This window comes from Apium graveolens, chromosome 1, assembly GCF_009905375.1.
Source record: "Apium graveolens cultivar Ventura chromosome 1, ASM990537v1, whole genome shotgun sequence".
NCBI classification, from domain to species: domain Eukaryota; kingdom Viridiplantae; phylum Streptophyta; class Magnoliopsida; order Apiales; family Apiaceae; genus Apium; species Apium graveolens.
The window spans coordinates 197575744-197588910 of NC_133647.1; the positions used below are offsets into that span (position 1 = coordinate 197575744).

General features: G+C 28.6%; 1 protein-coding gene across 1 annotated transcript; it reads left to right on the plus strand.

Annotated features, from left to right (window-relative positions):
- Positions 1-9880: 9880 nt before the first annotated feature.
- LOC141723986 (transcription factor SRM1-like) lies at positions 9881-11129 on the plus strand. Its single transcript, XM_074525972.1, has 2 exons — positions 9881-10301; positions 10423-11129. Exons 1-2 carry the CDS (start codon positions 9901-9903, stop codon positions 10886-10888), a joined length of 867 nt encoding a protein of 288 aa, XP_074382073.1. The 5' UTR covers positions 9881-9900; the 3' UTR covers positions 10889-11129.
- Positions 11130-13167: the final 2038 nt, after the last annotated feature.

Below are 13167 nucleotides of genomic sequence, written 5' to 3' on the forward strand. Positions count from 1 at the left end.
CGATAAAAGATCCTGCTTGGAGGGCTGTCATGGATCTTGAGCTCAACGCTTTGCTAGCAAATGGTACGTGGACTTTAGTCCCGATGAAACCCAACATCAACATAGTTGGATGCAAATGGGTTTTTAAAGTTAAACAGCATCCAGATGGTTCTATAGAGCGGCGCAAGGCCCGCCTTGTTGCCAAAGGATTCAATCAACAAGCAGGAATTGATTATAACGAGACATTCAGTCCCGTAGTTAAGCCATGTACAATTCAAATTATTCATACCATTGCTTTATTTAATAACTAGCCGTTGAGATAGCTTGATGTACAAAATGTGTTTCTTCATGGCAATCTCCCTGAGGAGGTGTATATGAAACAACCTCCTGAATTTGTGGATCCTCGATTCCCGCATTATGTGTGTCTTCTTCTCAAATTCATATACGGCCTCAAGCAATCACCTCGGGAGTTGTATAAACGGTTGAGCAGCTTTCTTATTGGCATGGGTTTCCAAGCTTCAAAGGCAGACATCTCTTTATTTATTACTAGTAGATAACCCGTGTGAAGTAGGGCCGAGATCAAAATATTAATATTTAATAATGATTATAAAAATTTATTTTTTTTATTAAAATAAATAAATAAAATTGTACGATTATTATAATTTTGATTTTTAAATTATATGTAGCTTTCATTAATTTAGATCTTATTATAACAACAAACTCAACGTTATTATGTATCTATTGTTCAAAAATACATAACTAATATTTTATATCAAAACTTTAGTCGCGACACGATTGATGGATAATTTAACAAAAAATTAAATCAACATCACCAAGTAATTGCATATTAAATATCTTATTGTTAGCTGAATTTGTATTTTTATATAGTTTGTGATTGCATAATTTTTTCTGATAAAATTTTTATTATGTATATATAAATTTGCAATTGGTGCTAAAATAACATTCTGTAGGTATGAATTTAGAAATTACAATGTATATACAATTTTGTTTATATAAAAACAATATAAATATATGGTATATAAGAATCAAAAAACGGGTACAGTATATTTAGAGCTATAACAAGATTTAAAAAATGGTGAAACCAAAAGTTCATAAAACCGAAAAGAGGTGAAACCAAAGTATCCCTTAAAAGATGATTTCCTTATTAATTAATAATAACATTGTTTAAAGGATTCCATTTTATTATTTTAATAAAAAAAATAAAAAAGAATTCTATGAAAAATAGAAATATCGTAATTATAATATGATTCCAATCTATATTTTGTTAAAAAACAACATAGAACTCTACATGAAAGAGAACTATAGGAGTGAAACTAAAATACAGCGTAATTGTACTAAGATGAAATCAAGTACCCTATCAAGAAATAATTTGGAGTTCTACGAAAATAGAATTCTAATCATATTACGGTTTGAGCAATTTTATTATTTTCCAGTGGTGAAACCAAAATACAATTTTTTATAATATTCATACCATTTTATTAAAATGGAATTCTACCAACAAATTAAAAAATTAAAAATAAACCAGATGTGGGATACTTTGGTTTCACCTCTTTTCGGTTTTACTAACTTTTGGTTTCACCCTGTTTTAAATCTTGTTATAACTCTAAATATACCATTTTTATTCATATATGACTTATAATTCTATATGTAATACTTTCCCGTTTTTTGATTCTTATATACCACATATTTATATTGTTTTTATATAAACAAAATCGTATATACATTATAATTTATAGATTTATACCTACAGAATGCTATTTTAGCACCAATTACAAATTTATATATAATGAATATTTTATCAGAAAAATTATGCAATCACAAACTATATAAAAATACAAATTCAGCCAATAAGAAATTTAATATGCAATTACTTAGTGGTATTGATTTAATTTTTTGTTAAATTATCCATCAATTGTGTCGCGACTAAAGTTTTGATGTAAAATATTAGTTATGTCTTTTTGAACAATAGATACATAATAACGTTGAGTTTATTGTTTTAATAAGATTTGAATTAATGAAAGTTACATATAATTTAAAAATGAAAATTGCAATAATCTTACAATTTTATTTATTATATATTTTAATAAAAAAATTAAAATAAAATTTTATAATCATTATTAAATATTGATATTTTGATCCCGGCCCATGCTTAGTATAGTATTAATAAAGGTTATTAAAGTCAACTAGTACCTATAAGCTCTTTGTTCTTGTCTATGTTGATGACCTTATTATTACCGGCTCTAATTCCCGTAAGGTTCAAAAAACAATTGAGCAGCTTAACACAACTTTTGCAATTAAAGATTTGGGAAATTTGTATTTTGGTTTCACCACTATAAAATAATAAAATTGTTCAAACTGTAATATGGTTACAATTCTATTTTCGTAGAACTCTAAATTATTACTTGGTTTCATCTTAGTATGGTTAAGGGGTATTTTGGTTTCACCCATATAGTTCTCTTTCATGTAGAGTTCTATGTTATTTTTTAATAAAATATAGATTCGAATCATATTATAATTACGATATTTTTATTTTTCGTAGAATTCTTTTTTTTTATTAAAATAATAAAATGGAATCCTTTAAACAGTGTTATTATTAATTAATAAGAAAATCATTTTTTAAGGAATACTTTGGTTTCACCTCTTTTCGGTTTTACTAACTTTTGGTTTCACCCTATTTTAAATCTTGTTATAACTCTAAATATACCATTTTTATTCATATATGACTTATAATTCTATATGTAATACTTTCCCGTTTTTTGATTCTTATATACCACATATTTATATTGTTTTTATATAAACAAAATCGTATATACATTGTAATTTATAGATTTATACCTACAGAATGCTATTTTAGCACCAATTACAAATTTATATATAATGAATATTTTATCAGAAAAATTATGCAATCACAAACTATATAAAAATACAAATTCAGCCAATAAGAAATTTAATATGCAATTACTTAGTGGTATTGATTTAATTTTTTGTTAAATTATCCATCAATTGTGTCGCGACTAAAGTTTTGATGTAAAATATTAGTTATGTCTTTTTGAACAATAGATACATAATAACGTTGAGTTTATTGTTTTAATAAGATTTGAATTAATGAAAGTTACATATAATTTAAAAATGAAAATTGCAATAATCTTACAATTTTATTTATTATATATTTTAATAAAAAAAATTAAAATAAAATTTTATAATCATTATTAAATATTGATATTTTGATCCCGGCCCGTGCTTAGTATAGTATTAATAAAGGTTATTAAAGTCAACTAGTACCTATAAGCTCTTTGTTCTTGTCTATGTTGATGACCTTATTATTACCGGCTCTAATTCCCGTAAGGTTCAAAAAACAATTGAGCAGCTTAACACAACTTTTGCAATTAAAGATTTGGGAAATTTGTATTTTGGTTTCACCACTATAAAATAATAAAATTGTTCAAACTGTAATATGGTTACAATTCTATTTTCGTAGAACTCCAAATTATTACTTGGTTTCATCTTAGTATGGTTAAGCGGTATTTTGGTTTCACCCATATAGTTCTCTTTCATGTAGAGTTCTATGTTGTTTTTTAATAAAATATAGATTCGAATCATATTATAATTACGATATTTTTATTTTTCGTAGAATTCTTTTTTTTATTAAAATAATAAAATGGAATCCTTTAAACAGTGTTATTATTAATTAATAAGAAAATCATTTTTTAAGGAATACTTTGGTTTCACCTCTTTTCGGTTTTACTAACTTTTGGTTTCACCCTATTTTAAATCTTGTTATAACTCTAAATATACCATTTTTATTCATATATGACTTATAATTCTATATGTAATACTTTCCCGTTTTTTGATTCTTATATACCACATATTTATATTGTTTTTATATAAACAAAATCGTATATACATTGTAATTTATAGATTTATACCTACAGAATGCTATTTTAGCACCAATTACAAATTTATATATAATGAATATTTTATCAGAAAAATTATGCAATCACAAACTATATAAAAATACAAATTCAGCCAATAAGAAATTTAATATGCAATTACTTAGTGGTATTGATTTAATTTTTTGTTAAATTATCCATCAATTGTGTCGCGACTAAAGTTTTGATGTAAAATATTAGTTATGTCTTTTTGAACAATAGATACATAATAACGTTGAGTTTATTGTTTTAATAAGATTTGAATTAATGAAAGTTACATATAATTTAAAAATGAAAATTGCAATAATCTTACAATTTTATTTATTATATATTTTAATAAAAAAAATTAAAATAAAATTTTATAATCATTATTAAATATTGATATTTTGATCCCGGCACGTGCTTAGTATAGTATTAATAAAGGTTATTAAAGTCAACTAGTACCTATAAGCTCTTTGTTCTTGTCTAGATGACCATATTATTACCGGCTCTAATTCCCGTAAGGTTCAAAAAACAATTGAGCAGCTTAACACAACTTTTGCAATTAAAGATTTGGGAAATTTGTATTTTGGTTTCACCACTATAAAATAATAAAATTGTTCAAACTGTAATATGGTTACAATTCTATTTTCGTAGAACTCCAAATTATTACTTGGTTTCATCTTAGTATGGTTAAGCCGTATTTTGGTTTCACCCATATAGTTCTTTTTCATGTAGAGTTCTATATTGTTTTTTAATAAAATATAGATTCGAATTTTTTTTTATTAAAATAATAAAATGGAATCCTTTAAACAGTGTTATTATTAATTAATAGGAAAATCATTTTTTAAGGAATACTTTGGTTTCACCTCTTTTCGGTTTTACTAACTTTTGGTTTCACCCTGTTTTAAATCTTGTTATAACTCTAAATATACCATTTTTATTCATATATGACTTATAATTCTATATGTAATACTTTCCCGTTTTTTGATTCTTATATACCACATATTTATATTGTTTTTATATAAACAAAATCGTATATACATTGTAATTTATAGATTTATACCTACAGAATGCTATTTTAGCACCAATTACAAATTTATATATAATGAATATTTTATCAGAAAAATTATGCAATCACAAACTATATAAAAATACAAATTCAGCCAATAAGAAATTTAATATGCAATTACTTAGTGGTATTGATTTAATTTTTTGTTAAATTATCCATCAATTGTGTCGCGACTAAAGTTTTGATGTAAAATATTAGTTATGTCTTTTTGAACAATAGATACATAATAACGTTGAGTTTATTGTTTTAATAAGATTTGAATTAATGAAAGTTACATATAATTTAAAAATGAAAATTGCAATAATCTTACAATTTTATTTATTATATATTTTAATAAAAAAAATTAAAATAAAATTTTATAATCATTATTAAATATTGATATTTTGATCCCGGCACGTGCTTAGTATAGTATTAATAAAGGTTATTAAAGTCAACTAGTACCTATAAGCTCTTTGTTCTTCTCTATGTTGATGACCTTATTATTACCGCTCTAATTCCCGTAAGGTTCAAAAAACAATTGAGCAGCTTAACACAACTTTTGCAATTAAAGATTTGGGAAATTTGTATTTTGGTTTCACCACTATAAAATAATAAAATTGTTCAAACTGTAATATGGTTACAATTCTATTTTCGTAGAACTCCAAATTATTACTTGGTTTCATCTTAGTATGGTTAAGCCGTATTTTGGTTTCACTCATATAGTTCTCTTTTATGTAGAGTTCTATGTTATTTTTTAATAAAATATAGATTCGAATCATATTATAATTACGATATTTTTATTTTTCGTAGAATTCTTTTTTTTTATTAAAATAATAAAATGGAATCCTTTAAACAGTGTTATTATTAATTAATAAGAAAATCATTTTTTAAGGAATACTTTGGTTTCACCTCTTTTCGGTTTTACTAACTTTTGGTTTCACCCTGTTTTAAATCTTGTTATAACTCTAAATATACCATTTTTATTCATATATGACTTATAATTCTATATGTAATACTTTCCCTTTTTTGATTCTTATATACCACATATTTATATTGTTTTTATATAAACAAAATCGTATATACATTGTAATTTATAGATTTATACCTACAGAATGCTATTTTAGCACCAATTACAAATTTATATATAATGAATATTTTATCAGAAAAATTATGAAATCACAAACTATATAAAAATACAAATTCAGCCAATAAGAAATTTAATAAAGGTTATTAAAGTCAACTAGTACCTATAAGCTCTTTGTTCTTGTCTATGTTAATGACCTTATTATTACCGGCTCTAATTCCGGTAAGGTTCAAAAAACAATTGAGCAGCTTAACACAACTTTTGCAATTAAAGATTTGGGAAATTTGTCTTACTTTCTTTCTTGGGGTTGAAGCTACCAGGTTTGCATCTGGTTTATTTTTGTCTCAGCAAAAATATATTGTTGACTTGCTGAGAAAAACAAAGATGGATGGGGCAGCACCTATTTCTACACCATTGAGTACTCAATTAACTATTACTAAAGCAACAGGCTCCAAAATGAAGGATGCTACACTATATCGGAGTGTTGTAGGCGCACTACAAAATCTACAATTTACTAGACCAGATATCTCATGCGCTCTCAATAAAGTGTGTCAGTACATGCATAATCCTACTGAAGATCATTGGTCACTTGTAAGGGGATACTTCGCTATCTCAAAGCAACCGTGCATCATGGCTTACTTCTTCGTCCCTCTGCTAGTCTTAGTCTCCAAGCATATTCTGATGCTGATTGGGCCGGTTGTCCAGATGATCGCCGTTCCACTAGTGGCTATTCGCTCTTTTTTGTGGTAACTTGGTCTCGTGGAGTGCAGAATATAAGTCTCTGGCTACTGCTACAGCTGAACTAATATGGGTACAATCTCTGCTGTCTGAGATAGGCTACCATCCTCCTACATCTTTGATTTTATGGTGCGATAATCTTGGGGCAACTTATCTTACGGTGAATCCCATTTTTCATGCCCGCACGAAATACTTTGAAATTGATTTTCATTTTGTACGTGAAAGAGTAACTCACAAACAACTTAGTGTTCGCTTCATCTCTTCTCGTGACCAACTTGCTGACTTCTTCACCAAAGGATTACCTAAACAACCGTTCGAAGAACCTAGACACAAGTTGACCATCCGCGATGGGATGCTCTACTTGAGGGGGGGTATTGACACATCTCAGACAAGTCCTAAATCTGTGGCGCAGAAGACTTAATCTTAGTTATCATAACAGTTAAAAATTACCCCTATCCTCTTGTATCTTTATCATTCTGTTGTAAAGATAAGCTCTATGTAAACTGATCTTATTTTAGATATAATAATTGTAACATACATGTAAAACTAAGTCTATATATACAAAAGACCGCAACCTGTTTTATGGTGTGGAAAATCCAAAACTCACTTCCGCTATCTGTAAAAAAATCCATTATCTATAACGTATCCGGTGGATTTGGTTAGTTAATACAAAACGCGCTCAGCCTACCTATAAAAGAAGACACATCCTCCATAACTTTGACAGCAAAAAATTTAATCAGTTCCAATAGTAAAACTTGAAAACTTTTATGGATCTGTATCTTGAAAATTTTTCAAACAATCATTTTCAGTTAAACTCATCAAATGAAATTGAAAAGGATGAGTATACTACATATGGTTGGACATTTAAGAGAACAAGATATATGAAAATGCAATGGTGGATTTTAAAGACATTGGTTCCATGGCTTTTTTTAAACATGTGGCTAGTTTGATGTCAGGGAAAACTATTGAATTCATCAAAAAACATAATCAAATTCTAGTGGAGGATTTGAAATTTATCAAGTCTTCTAATGGTAACTTTAAAGATATTCTTGAAGAGGACATTGTAATGCAGGAAGAGACTAGAAAAATCGAAATGAAGGACAATGCTAGAAGTGTGACCCACAGGCCTAGGAAAAAGGGAATACCATGGACACAGGAGGAACATGACACTGAAAGAAATCTCGCCATTTATGACGGTTTTTCTGAACTCATGAGTAATATTTTCATTGCTTTAAGTTATTTTTTTTTATTAAATACTTTGAATCATTTGTGTTTACATAGTGGCATGCAATTTTTTCACATTACTAATCAATTTTGTTTGTGTAAAATACACCAGCTTGTTCCTGAAAGGGCTACAACAAGAGGGAAAAGGAGAATGGAAAACCATTTCAAGAAACTACTTGCCTACCAAAACACCAACTCAAATTGCAAGTCATGCACAGAAGTTCGAGAAGCGCATGCACAACAAAACTCCTCCTGAGAAACGTAGAAGAAGTATCAATGACATCAGATTCTGCTCTGATCAACCCAGCTTTTCTTCTGATTCTCAAGCTCTCCAGCCAAACCAGCTTGGCTTTGTATCAAACTCTCAGCCTTTCCCAAACGGTTTTGTTCCAAATTCTCACAATTTCAGGCCAAACCAGCTCAACTCTTTTGGTTCTCAGACTTTCCAACCAAACCAGTACAACCTCCCTGTGAACTTTCGGCAAAACCAACTCAGCATGGGTTTTCAGAATTTGGAGACTAACCAGTTCTGGAACACCACATCTTACAACCATGTCAACAACAACAACTACTACTAGTCATGTTGGGGTTGGCTAGAAGGGCTAAATGAATGAAGATGCTTTGTCCTCGAGCTTATGCAGAATTAAGTTGTTTTTGTTTTGTCGTTATATTTTATCTTGAGAGTCTTAGACAATAAAATAAATAATGTTTCATCAGTAGTTATGTAAAATTGGCTGACACCACAGTCAAGGTATGTTATGTTTCTGCGTCAATGTTTGTGCATGTGGTCTTGTGAGTTTGATAAAAAAAATAGTGTAATTTGTTTAATGGAATAATAATGTAGTTGTGTTTGTGTATCATGTTTGTAATTACTTTTTCTTTGTGTAATGTAAAACTGTTAAATAAGCTCGTATAACATTTCTTGTCATTTTACATGTATTAATTGCCCAAATCTATCTCTTTCATATCAATTTTGTATCTATTCAATTAAAAGTAAAATATGGTTACATGTACTAATTACCTCTCTCTTAAACATAAATTTAATTAATAGATTTTTAAAAAAATTAAAAAACTATTTGGCTAAACTTTTTTCATATTTTTTTATGAAATTTGTTCATACTCTGATTTATAAATAACAGTACTAATTTATTTATTCTTGTTAATTTTTATAAGTTCAATGAGTGCCCATTGTTCTATATAACCTTCCTTGTATCATAAAATCTCTGATTCTTTTCATGATTTCACTCTTTTTATTATATCACATTAATTGTTTCATTCATAAAATTGAACTTCATATTTTATTACATAAAGAGATATTAACAATAATCATATACAATTTTAAAATGACAGTAATAGAGATCTATTAATTTTATTATGATATCAAAATATAGATGTAAAGGTACATTCTTGCTATCTTCATCTTTAGAATATAATTATTTTCTTAAATATAATTTAGTTGCTCTTTTCTTATTAATATATTTGAACTACATGCCCAGCCCCATCTCAAACAAACAAAACTCAGCCCCATCTCAAACAAACAAAACTGAACACAATTCTTGTCAAATTTTTCTTTAATAATTTTGTTGAATACCTAAACTAAAATTGAATTTATTTTTAAAAAAAATGTTTAAATGCTTATGCATGCATATATGTATACGTGGAATATGTGGAAGGCTGAAGTTATCTGTAGGTGTAACTTATCTGTAAGCGTAATTTTTTTATTTTTCAACTCAAAATCCAAATCCGCTATCTGTAAAATCCATTATCTGTAACGTATCCAATGGATTTGGTTAGTTAATACAAAACGCGTTTAGAATGCCTTTAAAAGAAGACACATTGTAGATGACTTTCACATCAAAATTTTAATCAGTTCCAAGTAAAACTTGTAAAGTATTATGGATCCATATCTTGAAAACTTTTCAAACAATCATTTTCAGTTAAACTCATCAAATGAAATTGAAAAGGATGAGTATACTGCAGATGGTTGGACATTTGAAGAGAACAAGATATATGAAAATGCAATGGTGGATTTTGAAGACACCGGTTCCATGGCTTTTTTTAAACATGTGGCTAGTTTGATGCCAGGAAAAACTATTGAATCCATCAAAAAACATAATCGAATTCTAGTGGAGGATTTAAAATTTATCAAGTCTTCTAATGGTAACTTTGCAGATATTCTTGAAGAGGACATTGTGATGCAGGAAGAGACTAGAAAAATCGAAATGAAGGACAAGGCTAGAAATGTGACTCGCAGGCCTAGGAAAAAGGGAATACCATGGACTCAGGAGGAACATGAGTAATATTTTCATTTCTTTGAATTATTTTTTTTATTAAATACTTTAAATCATTTGTGTTTACATAGTGGCATGCATTTTTTTTGCATAACTAATTAATTTTGTTTGTGTAAAATACACCAGCTTGTTCCTGAAAGGGCTACAACAAGAGGGAAAAGGAGAATGGAAAACCATTTCAAGAAACTACTTGCCTACCAAAACACCAACTCAAATTGCAAGTCATGCACAGAAGTTCGAGAAGCGCATGCACAACAAAACTCCTCCTGAGAAACGTAGAAGAAGTATCAATGACATCAGATTCTGCTCTGATCAACCCAGCTTTTCTTCTGATTCTCAAGCTCTCCAGCCAAACCAGCTTGGCTTTGTATCAAACTCTCAGCCTTTCCCAAACGGCTTTGTTCCAAATTCTCACAATTTCAGGCCAAACCAGCTCAACTCTTTCGGTTCTCAGACTTTCCAACCAAACCAGTACAACCTCCCTGTGAACTTTCAGCAAAACCAACTCAGCATGGGTTTTCAGAATTTGGAGACTAACCAGTTCTGGAACACCACATCTTACAACCATGTCAACAACAACAACTACTACTAGTCATGTTGGGGTTGGCTAGAAGGGCTAAATGAATGAAGATGCTTTGTCCTCAAGCTTATGTAGAATTATGTTGTTTTTGTTTTGTCGTATTTTATGTTGAGAGTCTTAGACAATAAAATAAATAATGTTTCATTAGTAGTTATGTAAAATTGGCTGACAACACAGTCAAGGTATGTCATGTTTCTGTCAAATGTCAAGAGTCAAGAGTGAGGGTCATGTGGTCTTGTGAGGTCTTGTGAGTTGTGACAAAAATTTAGTATAATTTGTTTAATGGAATAATAATGTATTTGTGTTTGTGTATCATATCTACACAGAATACTTTCTTTTTTTCTGTAATGTGACAATGTTGAATAGGCCCGTATAACATTTCATGTAACTGAAAAATTGTTATTTAATATATTTAACTTGTATTAATTGTCCAAAGCTACTTCTTTTATATCAATTTTGTATCTATTCGATTATAAGTAAAATATAGTTATATGTACTAATTAATCCTCTCTCTTAAACATTAATTTAATAGGTTTATGAAAAAATAAAAATCTAGGTGGCTAAAATTTTTTTTATGAAAACGGTTCATACTCTTATTTTTACATAAGAAAAGGTTAAAGTTTTTTTAAAAATAATTGGAGAACTTAATGTGTTTAAGAGGAATTTAATCCGTCGAAAATTAGCGGGATTAATTGGTTAAAAATAAAAAAATTGTCAAATTAAAATAAAAATTATAAAAATTACAAATTTTTAATTAAAAACTGAACTAATATGTAAACTAAGGGATTTACCTATTGTATTTGACAACAAATTAAATGAAATATTTATATATTTACTTATTTTATGTATGTAAAAAGTAATGCTTAATATAAAAAATAAATTTTATAATAACAATAATATTTTAATACATCCTATTAATACTCTCACTAACCATTTTCATTAATCACCAGTACTGCCAAGATCCGCCTATCCCCATTGTTATCTAGTCATTAATTAACTACAGTACAAGACAATCCACTTTGCATGAAATTTAAGACTTAAATTAAATGTCAATTAAATTTTAAATTTGTTGGTTAAGAAATATAATTAATGTAGTGTAGCATTGTATATAGAGATGCACAAAAAGTTAGGCCCGAAAATCTGACCCGGCCCAATCCAGTCAAACTCGGCTCGGTCAAAGTCTGACCCTATATTTTTAGGTAAAACCCGGCCCGGCTCAGCCCGGTTAAAAGCCCGGGTTTCGGCCCGGCCCGGTCTTTGGACCGGCCCGATTAAAATCCCGGAAAAACCTGGTTAAAATCTTATTATTCTAATATATTTTCTTATATATTTATGAATTCACATTTACTATAAATATAAATAATATTTTAAACACATATATATTTACATATTTCTGATTAATAGTATTATTTATATGCTTTATTGTATAAATAATGAAAGAAGATATAGAAAGTACACTATATATATTTGGATAATAATCATAAAACATGTTTATTTTTTGCCGAAAAAAAATGTTTTCAACGCAGTGATGTTTTTCATAAAATATTCCATGTAAACTAATATATTTTTACGATGATATAGTTGCTAACATATCTAGTGTTCGGAATCTCTAATAAAACTCGATCCGATTTAAATTAGAAAAAAGTCTGGCCCGATCCGATCCGACCCAAAAAAAGCCTGGTTAGGCCCGCCTCGAGGGCCCAAACGGGCTCTGATATTTTCGAAAAACCCGACACGGCCCGGTTAAAATCAAAGCCTGAAAAACCCGGGGTTTTTAAGGCCCGGTCAAAATACAGCCCGGTGGGTCTTTTGGGCATCTCACTTGTAGGGTAGCACATGGAGAGTATGACTATACTTCCTCCGTCCCTTTTTATTTATTCTTTTTGCAAAAACAAATATGTTAAAAAAATAAAGTTTATGAGTTATTTTCAAGCATGTCTATATTTATTGCATTAAATGCTAAACTACAAGTATATATATTTTTTGTAAAGTGAGCTAGCAATAAGCGTTAAATATATACAAATATGTATTGGAACATTTAAGGACAATTTTTTTTTTGCACAATTAAAGAGACTGAGGAAGTATTTTAATACTTTAAGCAAAATAACACTTTAGCAAGGGGGGAAACATGAAAGTAATAAATAAACACAATTTTGCATTAAAAATTGGAAATGATATTAAATACTATATTCTGCATTCGCAACCGTAAAATATGTTCCAACATGCATGTACTTCGGCTTAATTTTCACAATAGGTACTTGGATTTGATTCCAGATAGTTAATTTTTACGA

Excerpts from the sequence above, each read along its gene's own strand:
- LOC141723986 (XM_074525972.1), top strand. The coding sequence starts at position 9,901 with ATGGATCCATATCTTGAAAACTTTTCAAACAATCATTTTCAGTTAAAC. Across the intron at positions 10,302-10,422 it reads TGGACTCAGGAGGAACATGA|CTTGTTCCTGAAAGGGCTAC; the intron begins GTAATATTTTCA and ends AAAATACACCAG.